The 17,504-nt window shown below is 41.9% G+C and overlaps 1 protein-coding gene across 1 annotated transcript in view; it reads left to right on the top strand.

Moving 5' to 3' along the window:
* The window catches only part of CCBE1 (collagen and calcium binding EGF domains 1), a gene marked incomplete at its 5' end in the record, with an annotated part of 94,601 nt that overhangs the window by 72,348 nt on the left and 4,749 nt on the right, over positions 1-17,504 (top strand). The window contains 7 exons of the mRNA XM_027635270.1: positions 2,796-2,930; positions 3,620-3,757; positions 8,868-8,974; positions 13,832-13,952; positions 15,873-16,012; positions 16,105-16,140; positions 16,711-16,746. Coding sequence (XP_027491071.1) covers positions 2,796-2,930; positions 3,620-3,757; positions 8,868-8,974; positions 13,832-13,952; positions 15,873-16,012; positions 16,105-16,140; positions 16,711-16,746 — 713 coding nt within the window. The remainder of the gene's footprint in view (positions 1-2,795; positions 2,931-3,619; positions 3,758-8,867; positions 8,975-13,831; positions 13,953-15,872; positions 16,013-16,104; positions 16,141-16,710; positions 16,747-17,504) is intronic.

Genomic DNA, 17,504 nt, shown 5'->3' with positions numbered 1-17,504 from the left:
CTCTTTCGTCACTAACGGTGTTTCTAAAATTTCCTTGGTACAACTTTCCTGTTCCCAGAAATGACTGCATTGTCACTTCTGAGGTCATTGAAATATATGTAGGGACATTTATTATTCTGCTTTCAGTTTTGCATTGTTCCTTCCTAGAACAGCCTGACCTTCACTGTGTGGTTTTGATTTGTTCTCAAATCACGTTTCTTAGGCTGGGCTGACAGACAAGGGTTTTGAACATGGGCGGTCATGTGCATCCTCAGTTCTGCAGAACACACAGAGCTGGTGCAGCAGCTTTTGCCTAATTTCATCCCAGTTGCAAGGACTCTTTCTAGGCAAGTCAGGCTTCCTGGTACAAAAGCCCTGGGGACACACAGCTCTGTGACAGGGGACCTGCCCACAGTCGTTGTGTGATATAGGTTGACTGTGTGTGATCACCAGCAGAGGTATTTGTACCCCCTGGACCCTTCCCCAGCTTTGTATGAAGGTAAATGAGGCAACAGTCATGATGAAGTTGTGCTGGGGAGGACATGAAAACCATATTTAAAGACTGGTTACATGAAATATGGTGAAAGAGAAACTGATAAAAAGAACTGGTGTTGTTTAGTCTAGAGAAAAGGAGGCTGAGGGGAGACGTGATAACAGTTTTTAGGTATGTGAAAACTTGCTGCAAGGGGGAAAATAAACTATTCTTTATGGCCAAGGAGCAGAAGACAAAAATAATGGGCCTAAGTGGCTAAAAGGGGAGTTTGGATTAGATATGAGTAAAAAGCTTTCTGCCTGCAAAGGTATTTCATCTTGGAAGTAGACTACATGGTGGACCATATCAACCCCTGAGGGAAAAAGAAACGAGGAGAAGTTTACACGTAGCTAATCCTGCTTGTGGTGGGAGATGGTCCCTTCTGGCACTGTTTTTTATAATTTTGTTAGGGCACATCTATTCACGGAAGCACAGAGAGGCCAGAGTTCATTTTACATCTGCTCTGAAAAGCTGAACAGGTCAAATCCAGCATCTGCATAGGTACACTGGCTAAGGAGCAGGAGTGCTCACCTCTGTGCTGGGCACACTAACCTGTTCTCAATCGGACTTCATTTCAGTGGAAAATGGAAATCACAGCTGTGCCCAGGAAAAACACCAGCAGTGGTTTATATTTGGGACTGTTTAGTAGTGCCAAATGTAACAGGAATTTACAGCCCCAACATCACCTAAAAAGTCCAAATTAGACCCCCAGACTGGCCAGTTTGAAGGCAAGGGCTATGTTTTCTTTCCATGGCCCTGCACTGTTTGACCTTGGTTACTGCTGAGGATCCTGGCACTGCCACTCACCACCACAGCACTTCAAGAGCTCAAGAATTCAGACTTCAAGAGCTAAAGTCAACACAGTTGTGAAGTAATAAGGAAAGAAAGGATGCCTGCTATTCAAAAGGTGACAAGCAGAAGGGAGGAAATGCTTGGCACCATTACAATACTCTGTTTTTGTCTGTGGGGCTCTGGTGTGAAACACAGCAGCTTTTTAAATCTCATCTGACGCTTTTCTGTACCTTGGCACAATGTCACTTTTAACCCCATTGCTACACATGTGTGCTATGTATTTCATACAGAAAATATGGTTTCATTTGCTTTACCACCTATTAGCTCATTTTAATTGTTTGGACAAATCATTGTACCCAGAGATGTCTGCTAGTCATTAGGGTGAGTCAATAATGAGTTTGCGTTTTAATTGTGTACATGGAAACAACTGCAGTGCCGAGAACTCGGCTAAACCCTTTAGGTTTGGTTTAGATATGTTTGGTCTGGAGCACAAGGAGGGTATTTCTGCTGCACGCAGTCACTGGAGGATCACAACCACATGGATCCTCCGTGCAGAATGACATTCTCTGAAACGACCACAGAAACTGCCACTTGCTTTGCTGTAAAACCTGACCTTCAGCAGCAGGGTGTGCCTGAGCTGCTTTTGAGACCAGATACTGCTTCAGCTCTGGGCTTCTCCTGGCAGATGTTCCCCATGGCACTGCAAAGCCCTTGCACACACAGCCAGGGGCTGCCCTTCTACCCCCAACCCTGTCACCAGCACAATGCCAGGGGCCAAACCCGGCCCCTGGCAGTGCAGGGATGTGGGTCAGACTCTGTTGTGCTCTGCTGTCCATTCCTCAGACTTCAGCTCTGCTGCTACATAGCAGTGAAATCAGAAACAGATTTACCTTCCTTCGGGTTTCAAACAGGGACTTCAGTCTTTTGGGATTTCACTGACAAAGCCAGGCAGTGATTTTACCATACCCTAATCTGCACAGTGCTGTTATTAAGAGTGATGATGGTTTTGTAACAATGCGTTCTTTGCTAGAAGGGTTATATCTGGCTTTGAACAATTACTGTGTGATTTAATTAACTTTTCCTTATAATATACATTCTGCCTGGATTTGGCAATTAGCCTTGTGGTTTTTTACAGTATTCTGCATAGGAAAATGTTGCTATCTGCACTTAAAAATCTGTGGAAGAAAACAACAAAAAGCGTTTTAGGTAATTTAATATTTCTGTGAAAAGAATTCTTAAATTCTTCCAACTGCAAAAGTGACCTCTGCTTAAAATCCAGCTTTAAGAAATAGTCTAACTGTGGTAAAGATGTGAGAAGCAATTACAATTTTAATATAATTCTTTGCTTATGTCTCACGAGTGTTTTATATCTATATTTTCAGTCCTTAAAACCAATGTGACTCAAATTTATATTAATTAGCAGAGAGGTGTCAAACTGTCATTCAGCTACTGCCACTGGAACTTTTCCTAATCATGTTTTTTCTCTCTCTAGACTATGACGTCTGTGCTGAAGCTCCCTGTGAACAACAATGCACAGATAACTTTGGGCGAGTCTTATGCACTTGCTATCCTGGGTACCGCTATGATCGTGAGAGGCACAGGAACAGAGAGAAGCCTTATTGCCTGGGTGGGTAGAAGTGCGTGTTGAGCTCATCCCTGGTTAACAATGTATCCTGTTCCTCTGGGTCTTTTATGAATCAGTTTAAATCTGAAACCTTTCTCACTCTCGTAATAATGATTGTTATAGAAGAAATGTGCTTTTTATCTATGTTAAGGATTGCTTAGCAGAATTAAGAGATCTAGATCCCCTGAAATTATTAGAAGGTATTACCTACAACAAAACATATATACTCATATATACTCATTGAAGTGTTGGGCTGATGTAATTTTTCCTTTAGTTCCTCTTGCAGGTTGTGAGCTATATTTGTGGAATATTGAAGCATTATAATCAGGCCTAATTATGAAAACTAATCCTTGGAGTTTGATCCAGATGGCCAGTATCTAATTCAGGACTGATCATTTAGATATGGTCCTTGTGTGGCTAGTCCTGCCCTGCCCTGCCCTGCCCTGCCCTGCCCTGCCCTGTGTGGTTTGCCATGCCAGGGAGCCAAGGTTTGCAGGATTGAGCTTTGCTTGTGAGCTTTTCAATGCAAGGAAATGGTCCAGCAGTGTTCACTGATAAAATGCCAGGTGTGTTAATAGTGCAGCTATATTTAACTACAAAATCTCTTTATACCTATAAAGGAAGCCTTTTATTGTATTTGAGGTCTGAAATCTCCAGCTGTAGGACATTTTCTAACTTCTGCTGCTCCCCAGATATCGATGAATGTGCCACGAGCAATGGGACTCTGTGCTCTCAGATCTGTGTCAACACCTTGGGCAGCTACAGGTGTGAGTGTCACGAGGGCTATATCCGGGAGGAGGATGGCAAGACGTGCACCAAAGGAGATAAAGGTAGGGGCCACTGGAGTTTAAATGTCCCGGGCTTAAGGGACATCTAAAAAATTGATCTTTGATGAAGAACTTCTCCCTACTCTACATTTGGAGCTGAGGGTCCAAAGCTGGGATGTAGTTGATGCTCCTGGAGAGCCAGAGCTGCTCACTGGGCACCTGAGCACTTGTGGAACAGTCCTGCCACGTGCTCCGCTCCAATGCACAATTACATTGAGGGATGTGGAAAGAATCTTCCCCTGGAGAGGCAGAATGGCTGAACAGTGAAATTTGGCATTACATCTTCAGTTAGACCATTTCTGCTGGATCCAGCTGCTAAAAGCCATATTTTCTCCCATATCAATCTGAATTATACCTGTTTTGTGGACCAGAGCTCAGGAGACACAGGGAAAAAAATTGCCAGATAATGACTCTGACAAACCTTCATTATTTAAATAATTTCAGTAACTTTAATTTGTATTTACATGCCTATGTTTGAGGTTAGTAAATGGCCCTGGATTGGGTTGTTAGTGCCCCTTGGCACTCAGAGGCTCAGAAAAGGTGGGTCTGGAAGTTCAACACGCATTTCAAGCATTGCTTAAATCAGTTTCTAAATTACATTGAGTAACACTGAATTCTGCTGATCTGCAATTAGTTTGTGTGTCTCGTGACTGCAGTCAGATTTTTTTTCTTATTTTCATTTTATTTCTTAAGAAAATAAAATGCAATGGGAGAGGGGCAGAAGTGAGGGCTTTCCTTTCACTGTTGGTTTCAAAGTATACCCATGTGCTGTGCATAAATGATTTTACGGGTTTTGACCTCATCCCAGTCATTAAATTACCACATTGAGAGTATGGAAGATTAAATACTGATATGAAAATTTAAAAAGAAAGGAGGAAGCAAACACCCTGTGCTGTGAAAAAAAGACCCGACATCTTTTGATGAATGGTGAGTTACGATAGGTTCACCAGTTAATGCCTGAACACGGTATCATAGAGTGCTCCAAATCCCACTGGATGGCCAGAGCAATTTATAATTTTGATTTTCCTCTGAAAATGTGTAACTGGAGCCACTCCATTAAATGTAATTGTTCCTGGTAATTTTCAAATATTTCTTTTTTTCCTCATAAGTGTGTGTGCATGGGTCATAAAGGAAAGAGATATAACTTCTATAATCTCCTTACAAATATTTTTTTTACTTAATTTTTCCTCTGGGTAGTTCGAATTTCCTGATAGGGTAACGTCCAAAGCATTCAGGATAACCAACCATTCAAATATACAAGGCTGTGGAAATAATTCTAATATTTGAAAAACACCGATTTTACACTGAACACACATGGCACATAAAAATGTCAGTTCCGGTAGTTAGTCTGGAATGGAACACCCACCAACTCTTGAGACAGTTCCCAAATCATCTGTGTGAAGCAGAGAAGGATGCTTTCTGCTCAGTTACCCCGCAGTACTCAACGTTAATGTCATTAATTGTCAGACCTCTGGTGAAAATGAGGGAGGAGCTGGCTATCGCTATTTCACAGGACTTGCGTCTGTAACTCATTCCAAAGGAAAAGGTTTCATGAGGAACCAGCTGTAGCGATGCACCACCCCGTGGTAAATCCCAGCTCTGCACTGCATCTGGGCTTGAGCGACTTCCAAATGAACAGATGATTTGCTTTTCGTAGTAGTCGGAACACTACGATTTTATTTTAATATTTAATATTGTGGGAGACAAAAACACACGTACTCCTCTCCATCTCTAACAATGTTGTATGTTTCCGGAGAGATCATACTCATGTTGTCATTGTTCCTCGCCTGAAGGCTGCAATTTGGACACTTTTTTGGCTCTGTAAGTGGCTTGACTGAGAGCTTGGTGTTGGTTCGGGGACAGAAGAATAGGGAGCATTTTTCCTGCATCTGCAGTCATGTTGCATTTGACGGAGACAATACAGCTGCCCGTGCAGAAGTAGGCAAATTAAACCATCTCAGCAGGCTGAGCCCGGATAATACAACACAGATGATCAACTCCACAGCCTCCATGCACAGACCGCCCGCAGCAGAGCTCCAGCAGAGCTCTCCCCTGCCAGCGTCTCCTTCTCTTCCAGCATCAGCAAGGCAGAGCCTCCAAGCACATGGAAAGAAAATACACAACTTCCCTGAGCAGATCTCTTAACTATAGGTGCCACTGGCCTCACCAGCATCTCGCCAAGATTAAAGGACCCCCATCAGGACAGCAACATCATGTGTGAACTAGACTTCGTGCTTTGGAAACCCTTCATAAAAATGGGGAGGGTTTAAGCCTCCTCCAAAATAACTTTAGTTTCCTAGCATAGGTCTGTGCAGTGGAAACAGGCTCTGTAAGTGCCTTGCTCAGTGCTGGTCAAACTGGCCATGGCAGGTGATCTCTGTTTCTGTACCATGCGTGGGTGTCTCCATCTAATGGCTTCCTGCCCCCTCTGGCCTGTCCTGGGTGGCTTCTGGCTTTATCCATGCTTTATTCTGGCTTTACTCCTAGTCTGGTCCTGATACAGGATTGGATGCGGGTAGAGTGAATGTCTGATGGATGACTCCTTCCCTGGGCAAATCATCACCTCTGTCTGGTATGAGTTAGGGGGATTCCACCTCTCTCCTGGGATGCAGCTCACACTTGCTTATATGAGGATGTTGGATTTCTTCCTCCAACAAGTCAATCCAACCGGATTTGCAGAAATCTCACTGGTATGATATTTCCCAAACATTTGCTGATCCCCCCAGCATTCATCTCCATGGATTGTTACAGCCCTCTTTTATCTGAACTTGTCAGCCCCGTGTGCTGCATCCTTCTGCAAGATAAACTGGCTTTCATAATGAAACACAAGGCCAAATTCACCGCTTCCTAATCTACTCATAATTCCACTGATTCTAGTGGGATTACATTAGGTTTCAAATAGCAGAGACTCTGGCAGTTTCTCCCTATGACTCTATGTTGCTTTCAGCAACATTTCTTAACAGAATATGACAGAACTCATTTGGTGAGACAGCTATTAAAAGAAATTTTGGTTGAGACTAGTACCAAACACAGACTTTACTGGCGTTTGAAAAGAAAAAAAAAAGCTTTTTTTCCTAACAGTTCTACTTATGTATATTTGTAAATCCTACACAGGTCCAAAAATGGACGTGTCAAGACACAGGGTTTTTTTAAGGGAAGATGAAAAATTGGAGAGGGAGAAAGAACCCCACAAAACTGCCTTGTGGTCAAGAGAAAATTTACTTTATAGAAATGTCAATAGGAGTCTGGATAAAGCACATCAATTTCTTGTTAAGGAAAAAAAGCCCCGCACAGTGCAGATTATTTAATCTACCAGAAAAAGGTCTATGGGCAAAGAGGCTTTGGAGGGAGTTAAGGCTAAAATGATTAACATTATGAATACAGCAGAGAGGAAGGAAAGCAGCAAATATTGTGTATTCAGGTATCTTCATACAAATTATGGAGTTTTTCTGAGAGGTCTTTTTGCCAAATAGCCTTGGATTCAGTGTAGCTTGATTTGATGAAATTCTATTCTCTGCTATGTAGACTTCACTGGAAAACACCAAGTAGTACCTTCTGGCCTTAAATCTTTGAGCCACCTGAACACTGCACAGAAAGCTGTTCAGGTACCAAGCCTGTATTATCAGAAAGGGCTGTGAAGCTCAAACAGCAGGGTGTGCTTGCTGCCATAAATATGGTAAATAATATATGTAATGTTGTAGTGTTGTCAGAGTGCAGCTCTGGGAACAGGCAGTTGATGAGCGGGGAAAACCTTCAAGCCTTTGCCTCCCAATCTTCTGATCAGTTCAGTACTCATATCAGTCTTAAGGCTTCTGGTTGTTCCAGCGTCTTGCCCTTACAGCTCTCTTCTACCTGATTACGAGATGAAACAAATCTTTCTCTTCTAAAAGCAAGCTTACCTGATGTGTCATTACACCCAATGGACAAAACATACTGAAGAACATTCCCTAGAATTGTGTGTAGGTGGCCCAGAGATAACCATCAGATTCTTTCTTATTGGACCCTGCAAACACTTAAAGTCAAGTACTACATAATATCTTTAGTATTAGAAACTTCTGGGTGTATTTAAAAAGATGCAGATGTTTTCAGAATCAATACACATTTCTGAAAAGATGAAGGCCGTATAAGTGTGTGCCCAAGTGGGAAGTACAACACAATAGCTAAGCACATTGCAGTTGATCCTTTTGGAAGATTTTGAAGATTTCCTGGCTTTAACTAGGAGCACCTGCAGAGTTGTTCCATTGCCGGACGTGGCCTGAAAGATCAGACTTCAAACATGCCTGATAACCTGCCCAGGTAACATCATACAGGGCCACACATTTTATGCAGAGCCACTTGATGCTTCTCAGCAACTGTATGTGGAAGGGAAAAAGTTTACCTGGAGTTTGCCAGTATGTGTCACCCTGTGGTTTGGAAACCAGATTTCTTTTTAAGCAGACATCTGTTACAACAATGCTTGTTTGTTTGCGATGCAGAAGTGCTCGACTGTGTATGGGACTGGGAAAAGGATAAAAATAACATTTGCAATATCTCTTACAGTTTGAATCATTTAATAGATTCCTGAGAAGATCCCATTCATGCATAGTATCAACAGATGTGACCTTTTCTCTTGTGTGGATTTAAATCCCTGTCATTAATCTCAATCCTCGTCTCTACTCAGGTTGATTCCATGCATGGAGAATAACCCACAGTGATAAAGAGCAGTTTGTGAAAAGTGAACAAAATTACCATATTGTGAGGGATTTTACTGTAATTTATAGCATATGAAAATTTGCCCTTCAGGGGACTGTAAATTGGTTCAGATCTATGGGGTTAGTCTACCCTAAACACAAAGATAAAAGAAGGGGTGTAAACTTTTCCAGGTATTAAAAAAATGAATTCTTTGGGGACTGTTAACTGAAAACAGCTGCTTTAAAAATGAGCTTAGAGCTGTCCCTGCGAAGTTTCTCAGCCTTTCATAGGAATTCACAGTCAAAGATTTAATAATGGTAAGATTCTCTTCTCTTTTCACAATCTGGGGAAATGTAACAGCCTTCAAGTTTCTTTTGCAGTCACTTTATGAACTTCTTTCCTTTGGATCTTTATATTTATATTGGAAGCTACTTTCTTTCAGCTGTGCTTCCAGAGAAATCTGAAAATGTGGCGAAACCGGGGACATGCTGTGCCTCTTGTAAGGAATTTCATCAAATAAAGCAGACGGTTTTACAGCTAAAGCAAAAGGTATGAACACTGATCAGCCATGTCTTTACCAGATCTGCATGTTTTACAACAACTGAGATTAAATTTAAGTATTTGGAGCTGTCACTGACATGTCGTTCTTGTACCCATAAAGAGGATGGCAATATATTTTAAAATCATGTAAGAATGGCATCTCTTCCTTACGATTCTGTATGGATTCTAAGCAGATTGCAACCCAAGTTCGTGTACGCCTGTTACCAAGCTCGTGGTAATAGACTCTGGCAAACACCCATCCCGGGCTGAGCCCAGCTTTCTTGGCAATCTGTGCTGGCCTAAGCTTTTCATTCACTCTGGACACACGGGATTTTGAACTTGATCCACCTTCAGAGTCAGCAAGTGCAAGACATTCTGTAGATGTAGGAACATGAATTTGCATTAATGGGGTGCTGATAACAGGATTCTTGCTTTCTTAGGTGTGGGGCTAAACAGGAATGTCACTAGCTTGAAATATCACTCTTCTTTTAAAAAAGAAAAACCCTCAGTCCCAAACCTTTTTTGCTTTCACTTGTCTTCTTACAAGTAGAGAACAATGCATCTAGAAACTTCCCCTGGCCTTTAGTTGCTCCTATATGTAGCCTCCTTTTATGTTTGAGTTAGGATTGAAATAACCCAAGGACCCAGCCTCAGATCTGGAGAGCCTAGTGCAGGGATGCACGTGTAATGCCTTTTCTGGTGACATCTCCTTTGAACATTCATGTTCTTTCAAAATGAAATGTTCTGCAGGAATATTCTCAGCAATTCATGCTGACAGACTGTAATTATTTCACCCAGGGTACTAATTTAATTTCACTGTGTCAAAGCACAATTTGATGTATTCGCTTGTTGCATTTAATGTTATTCCTCCAGTTACAGCAAGAAAGAAATCTGCTTCACTAAAAATGAAATTCACTGAGGTTAGAGATACTCTTTATCTCAAAAATCTCAAAATGTCATGTTTTCCTTCTGGATCAGCATGAAGACAAATGTGGAAGTGACAGAATTCCATGTGTGATAGAAATTCTGTTTTTCAAACAAATGGTGGCACAGAAGTTAAAAAAGGATCTACACTTTTGCATGGCTGTTTCTCCAGCCACTCTCTGTGATGCTGAACAGACTCGCACTGACATCCAGGGAGGGATCTGGAGTCACACTGTTGGTCATGTTGTTTGCTGCAAGAATTGACTGATGGAATCAATGGAAAGTTTTCTGTGTCTAACTTCCTCGCTTAGATGCCTGAGTTCAAAATGTTAGATGCCTGTGTTCAGGCCATCAATACCTGTCACTATGGGCACCTGTACAGTAGTTGTGGCCAAACTAAGCAGCTCACTCTTACTTCATAGCTGTCCTGTCACAGTATATAGCTTAATTTTTCCCCCAGTATCTTCCTACTGAGACTTGACCTGTTTGGCATCCTCAGAGGGAGCCCACTGGGTTGTGCCATATACAGACAGAGCTGGAAGAGAAGGTCCCTGGTACCCTCAGCAGTTTTACTGCACAGAGAGGAGAGCTTTTGTCCATGCTGAGAAGAGATCTGGCCCACTACTAATTCTCTACCAAAGGAGACATCAACTTTTGTGTTTCACCCACTGCTCCCCATGGTCAAGTTCTTCTGGGGAGGATGTCTCTCAATATCTGTGGTTGAAGCTGTTCTGTTTTGTGTAGAAAAATTCATTTCTGTCTGCCAGGGAGACAGTTTATGGAATGAGTCTTCAGTCTTGTGGTTAAGGCTTTCAGATTTTATGAACTTTATTCAAAATTGTGGTTAGCAGAAAAGCCTGTGTGATGGTCTGTCCTGATATGCTAGAGATCTGTGGGATATCCTACACTGATCCCAGACCCTGATGGAAGGAAGAAGAGTGAAAAGCTGAAAAACTGGGGGAAAGATATCTGACACGCTGACAGACTGCCAAGAATTTTTTTTTTTAAATCAAGTAAACTAGATTCTATTGCACAGATGTGTTTAAACACATCTTAATTAGAAAGCCATGTTACACATCACTCCTGACAAGCACTATCAAAATTTGTCTAAACCACAGATTCCCTAGAAACTACCCAAAACTCCAGATGCAGCATACAACACAGCATATGGAAGTCTTGTTTCTAGAACAATCCTTCTTTAAAATTTACCTTCACTAATATTTGCATGCACATGGAACAAAAAAATTATTTTCCAAGGTCCATTCAGATTTGGAGCTGTTGATGGAGAAAGCCAAGGTCACCCTGGACCAGGATCCTGGTTCAGTTAAAAGGTGAAACAAATTAGGCTAGTGAGTATAGCCAATCCCTAAGAGGATGTGAGTCAACATCAAAAACACATGGTTTGGCTCCAGTGCATTTAACAACCATTTTCTGTCCAGAAGATATCAAAGAGTAGTGAGCTAGACCAGAGCCTGGGTATTTTGGCACTCCTAGTCTATGCCTCAAGTCCAGCTGACTCAGTGGGGAAGCATGTGTAGATGCTTTCACAGCAGCTATGTGATTGTTTTTTTACATACTCAGTTGTTACAACAGCCTTGCTGGCAGGAAGAAGTCAATATTTAAGCAACAGAAAAGAATACACTTCCAAATCCTCTTCTTGATGAGTCTTCACCACTACATGCACCTTTTTACTCCAGCTTGCCTATTTGCAATATAACGTGGAGAGTATTCATGACAGAGTCTGTGTACTAAGTGACATCTATTTATCAGTTGGGACAGATCCCCAGAATGAGATCTGTTGAGATATATTTGCACAAGCCCAAAAGAGGACTTCAATTAATCCGTCACCCAACAGTGGCCACCTCTAAGGAGAAACACTTACTGAAAATATTCTTACAAAAACTGCCTGAAAAATATCATGTTCTCAGGTGGTCACAGGATTTATCTTTGTGTCTCAGTTTTGGCATGACAGTGCTGGCACTGCAGAACCCTTGGCTGATTTGTGTCACATAGCAAAAGTTTTGTAGCACGATGGTCCTTGCAACCCTTCCATTTGTATCCAGCCAGGAACCTTCTCTGACGGAGTGGACATGCCTCTGGTACACAAAACTTTGCTGACCAGAGCCAGACACTGGAGCTTCCCATGCTGGTCCCTGGGCAGTGTGGCTCTGTCAGCCCCCAACTACCGCATTTTCCTTTTCAGTCCCAGGTGTAGGACGCTGTGAGCCATGGAGTAGCCCTTCATCTTCAGTAGCCCCTCACTTTGGTCTGTGCTGCAAGGTCTGGGGTGTTGGCTGAGAAAGCTGCAGGGTCACTGGTAAACAAAGCAGAGGTGTTTCTCTGGAAAACCAAAGATGACAGCTCAGCCCAGAGCCGTAGGTGTGCTGGATCCCCATTTTCTGTGTGAGCAGATTCATACGAGTGAGCATTTAAGGAACACGCTGTGGGAAGTGTTGACCTCGTATAGCCACTGATTTCTGTGGGGGCAGAGTGAATCTACCAAATTCTTGTAGGACTTATATCATGACGCCTAATTTGCCTATAGTGCAGTCAACATGTCTTTGGAACTGCAGTGCTTTCCAAAACCTAAGTAACAAATGGCTAATAAAACTTAATATTTCTGTCATTGCATTTTGAATTCCAGCCTCAGTAATCAAACTGGTGTTTCAGAAATGCCACCAGAATCATCAGGATTTCTAGCTCCTTTTTTTTCCCTGAGTTTTTTCCTTCAGAACTGTTCTGTACCTCCAACCTCAAACTGCAAGCAGCACTAGCTGCTCTTAAGTTGCATTCTGTAAGTAATAACTTGTTTGCCAAAGGAAATTTGCCCAGTTATAGTAGGCACTGAAAGTGCATAGCCATGGGTTTTTTTCTTGTGCGTTACAAACATTAGGTTTGCAGTAATGACAGGAGAATGTATATCAAATAATTACAGAAACAAGTAGGAGTCTTGAGAACAACCCAGTTCAGGGAATTCCAAATAGCTGATGAAAAGCATTGTCAGATAGCAGGAGTCATCATGTATTTTATTTAATGCAGCTCTCCCAGGCAAATATTGCAGAATTCAGGATCAAATTATCGAGTGAGCCAAATTCCTTCAAGGAAAAAAGCTCACCCAGAGATAGGTCTGCTCTGATGTGGCTGAAATAGCTCTTCAGTTCCATTTGGCAGAGCACAATCCCCAACTCTACATGCAGCTGCTCACTACTAATAAACTTCTTTCCTCTCTGCAGACCAGCCTCCTGGCTTGTCATTTCCCTTCAGCTGCCTCTGGAGAGACTAAACATTTGTGTATTTTTCTAAATATTTCAATTATTAAATATGTTCAATCTGGACAGATTAATGTTTCATGGATAATTAAACATGTAATGGATAATGACACTTTAAAATAAAATGTGCAATTCTTCTTACATTCTCACTTACTTTATCTTGTGTCTCTATCCAGAGAAGATCCAGACATCTGTTGGGTTAACTAGTATGGTTACAGGGCCAGATCCACTAAAGATTTGGAGTTCTCATTGAAACCAATGGAAAGTCAGCGGCTTTTGCTGCAATTGAGAACTTAAATATCTGAGCAAATGTTGCCCTGAGAAAAGAAGAGTAAATGAATAGAGGAAACTTCAAATAAGGAAAAACAGGCTTCCTGAGAAGATCCAAGTAGTTTTGAGACTTAGGTGCTTCGGAATTTGTTGCTGTATCTCTCCTGAATTTCTCCTGTTCTCCATTAGATTGGCTTTCACTGTTTCCACAGTGACTTGAAAAGCGAACAGACTCACAAAGTAACTTTTTCTTTCCTAATGATTTCAATGAAAGATATGATTAAACACTTTATATTTTCCTGAAATATTTAAATAGACTGTTTTTTCTTGTGAAAGCTTGACTAAGAATGGAATTTTTTCAGCTGAACAATGAAGGTCTTACAGTGATTTTTGGTTTTGGCAGGTTGCTTTGCTACCAAATAATGCTGCTGATCTTAGCAAGCAAATCACTGGTGAAAAAGTGCTTGCATCTAATGCATATATTCCTGGCCCCCCAGGCCAGCCTGGCCAACAAGGCCCTCCAGGTAAGATACAGATGAGAGGGGTAGAAGTGTTCAATACTACTAAAAATAAAAATAATAAGCTTCAGTCTTTCAGTGTGATAGGATTTTATGTGTTTCACATTTTGATTGATACTATTATAATTTGCATTTTCACATTTTGATTGATACTATTATATTTGCATTTGTGCTAAATTTGAAAAGAAAAACTTTCTGCTTTTTATGATCAGCCTCTGCCAACTGTCTAACATCATCCACTGTGTCTCCATGTGTTTCTTGGTGTGCAAGCTGTGTTTGTCCCATATGTGTTAAATTTCTCCCTCTCACTGGGATATCTCACCTGCTTCAGTTGTCATTTCCTGTATTTTAACCCTGTCTTAAAACATTCTCTATTATTTCAGGAATATCAATTGCTTTAGCTCACTATCAATAGTAGAGCAGAAAATATGCTTTCAGTTTGTGTGGGTTTGTGCCAACTGTTTTATTTTTCCTCATCTGGTTTTGTAAGAATTTGGTTTTATGTTGTGTTCAGATTCAAAGGAATCTGAAAAGAAAAGTATAACTCTTCTCACACCTTCTTTGCTAAGGTATAGATTGAAACAATATGAAAAATAGAAGGATCCTAAAGCTCTAACTTAAGCCAGACATCTTGCAACTGACAGCCAACAGTACTAAAAGTTTTGGAAATCTAATTTTGGGTTTGCAATAAATACAAGGAATTTTAGCATTGTGGTGGATTTCAGAAAGATTCTTACAGAGAACTAGCAAATATTCCTTACAAGGATTTTACTCCCTAGTAAGCTGTCCCCTCCCTTCATTCCTTCCCTCCTTTTGCAGTCTCGCTTTGGTTTTTGAGTCTTTATCTCATTTCCTTGGAGGATGAGTACCTTCAGTTTTCAATATATCGTAAGTGCAAGGACAGTGTGGTTAGAGGTTTTGCATCAGACTCTGAAGGGTACAATTGCCTTGCAATTCCCCCAGGACAGGCCTGACCCTCCAAGGTTTTCCACCCACCAGTTTTTCCCATGAATGAGCTGTCCAAGGTACTGTAGAACTCTGCTCCCCCTAAAATCACCCCCTCTACTGCCCAGACAGGAGGAATCCCAGAGAGTCATCACTGAACTTGGGTTGTCTCCTGAAAATCCTAGCTGTACATATTCTGTCCTGCTGAACCCTCTTTACTCTCTGCCTTTCACTTTCTGTGTCTTTCATGTGTCCTCAGAAAAGTGCTTTTCCCTCTAATCAAAAAGCATTTCAGCTAGTGACACTTCAATGGTCTTTATTTTGTGCAAAGGTTGTTTTGGGTGTCTGATTTTCTGGCTTTCATTTCATAGAACTTCTCTTGAGCTAAACATACATTTGTTGCCTGTGTGCTTCCTAAAAACTAACATGCTCTGCTGAACCAGCCGAAACTGAAAAGGATATAAAGCAAAATGGAAGAACAGAGCCCTTTTTGCCCCTAACACTTTGGCTACTGTACTGGGCAAAAGAGAGGTGCAGCCCACCACTGGAAAGGGCTTGCTTGTGCCAGTCATGTAGATGCCATCAACACAGAGTTCCCATGAGTTTTCTGAGGCTTTCTTTTTATCAGATATTCCTCAAATGTGACTTGTTCTTCTTTGTGTCAAAATGAGGCATTTTTGCTTTTCTTTTAGTTCCCAGTCTGTGTCCCTAACCATCTGGCAGTGGCAGACTTGGATTCTTTGTATACACAAAATTGAATTGTTTAATTGATCATCTCTTGTAGCTACTGTGACAAAGAATATTGTCTCAGAGGGCTGCTGATGTGCATATGCGGATGTGTTTGTTGTATTGTTATGGATTTGGATATGTTAAGGTAACCAATCAATTGGGTCATTCAGAAAATGATCATTCCTCACTGTTTGCACTGATGAAGTGTTCTGAAGGCTTTCCCTGACAGATAACCTTTTCTGTTGACTACAGGGGCTCCAGGACCAAAAGGGAGCCAAGGAGTTCCTGGGCTACCTGGACCTCCTGGACAGCCAGGCCCTCGTGGATCCATGGGACCTATGGGCCCATCTCCAGACATATCACATATTAAGCAGGGCAGACGGGGCCCCGTGGTCAGTATTCTCATCTCCTGTCATTCCCTGCACAATTGGCCTTAGCTCCACAACTTCTCATGTCCTTGTGAACACTTTCTTTTCTCTTGCAGGGCCCACCTGGAGCCCCAGGGAGAGATGGTAGCAAGGTGAGGAGCAGTACTAATTTCTGTAAGATGGACATATGTGCATGTGAAGCGAAGGCTTGCTAGAGTGATGGCTTGTCTCTCTGCACGCTTGTAGACAAACTCTTTCACCATCTCATTTCCTTTGCTAAGATAAAAATGTCCTGTTGTCCCACCCCTTCATGTCATCCATCTGCTATTTTGTGTTTGGCTTTGCTAAAGTCTTGCAAATACTCCTTCCAGGCTGTCAAGCAGCCTTCTTTCCTTTCCCTGTAGATCTTTAGGCTTTTCCCTGAAGAAATATCAATGATTTAGCCCTTTTCATTAGATGATTCTTCTGTGAATTTCTCCTGTTCACCGCTTTGCTTGTTACTGTGCAGGACAAACATCAGAAGTGCCCCACTCTGCTCCCTCTAAAATCAGTGGCAATTTCCTTTCTTTCCTCTTTCACTTTCTTTTCTTTTTCCAAACAAGCATCAGCTGATGGTTCCTGACCTGGGGACAGTAAATAAGGGAGACTGCAGAGGCAAACAGTGGGGGGTTTTTTTGTTTTCTTTAGTCACAGCAAACTAACCATGGTGGTATTGATTACAGGGGGAGCGAGGTGCACCAGGACCAAAGGGGATACCTGTAAGTATTTCTCACAGGAGGAATTTACACAACAGAGTGATGCTGACTATTAATAACAGATCAGCCAAAAGTTTAAAAAAAAACCCTCCTGTGTCAAGAGCAAAGGTACTTTACATACACAGAAAATTTTATTGGAAACAAAGTAATTACCTGTTTTCATCCAGGTCTTTTTTGCCTGCACACCTCTTTCCTTTCTGGGTATGAGACTGGAGGCAGTAGGTACCCCTCTGCTCTACAACAGTGCTGGAACATCCTCAGAAGGCATGAGATTCCATGCAGAGTGCTAGTTAGCACAAATTCAACCTCAGTTCCAATTTGGAGTTTGATCCCTGGAACCTTTTAAAATCCTGCCCCTCATCTCTCTGGGGTTTGGGAAGCTATGGGCTTTGAGTCAGTCATCAGAAGAAGGATGAGTATTTACAATCTGGTTTCAGGTGAAATTGTTTAAAAACCTCTGGGGTCCCCAGCACAGGAAAGACATCGACCTGTTGGAGTGAGTCCAGAGGAGGCCACCCATTGATTAGAGGGATGGAGCACCTCTGCTATGAGAAAAGGCTGAGAGAATTGGGATTTTTCAGCCTGCAAAAGAGAAGGCTTCGGGCTGACCTATATGCAGCCTTCCAGTACCTGAAGGGGCCTACAAGAAAAATAGAGACGGACTTCTTACAAGAGCCTGTAGTGACAGGATAAGGGGGAAAGGCTTCAAAATGAAAGAGAGTAGGTTTAGACTGGATATTGGGAAGGAATTCTTTACTGAG

This window comes from Corapipo altera, unplaced genomic scaffold (genome assembly GCF_003945725.1).
Source record: "Corapipo altera isolate COAL_440 unplaced genomic scaffold, ASM394572v1 61411, whole genome shotgun sequence".
Classification (NCBI taxonomy): Eukaryota; Metazoa; Chordata; class Aves; order Passeriformes; family Pipridae; genus Corapipo; species Corapipo altera.
Note: the sequence above shows the minus strand (reverse complement) of the source record. Positions and strands in the feature narration are given on the sequence as shown.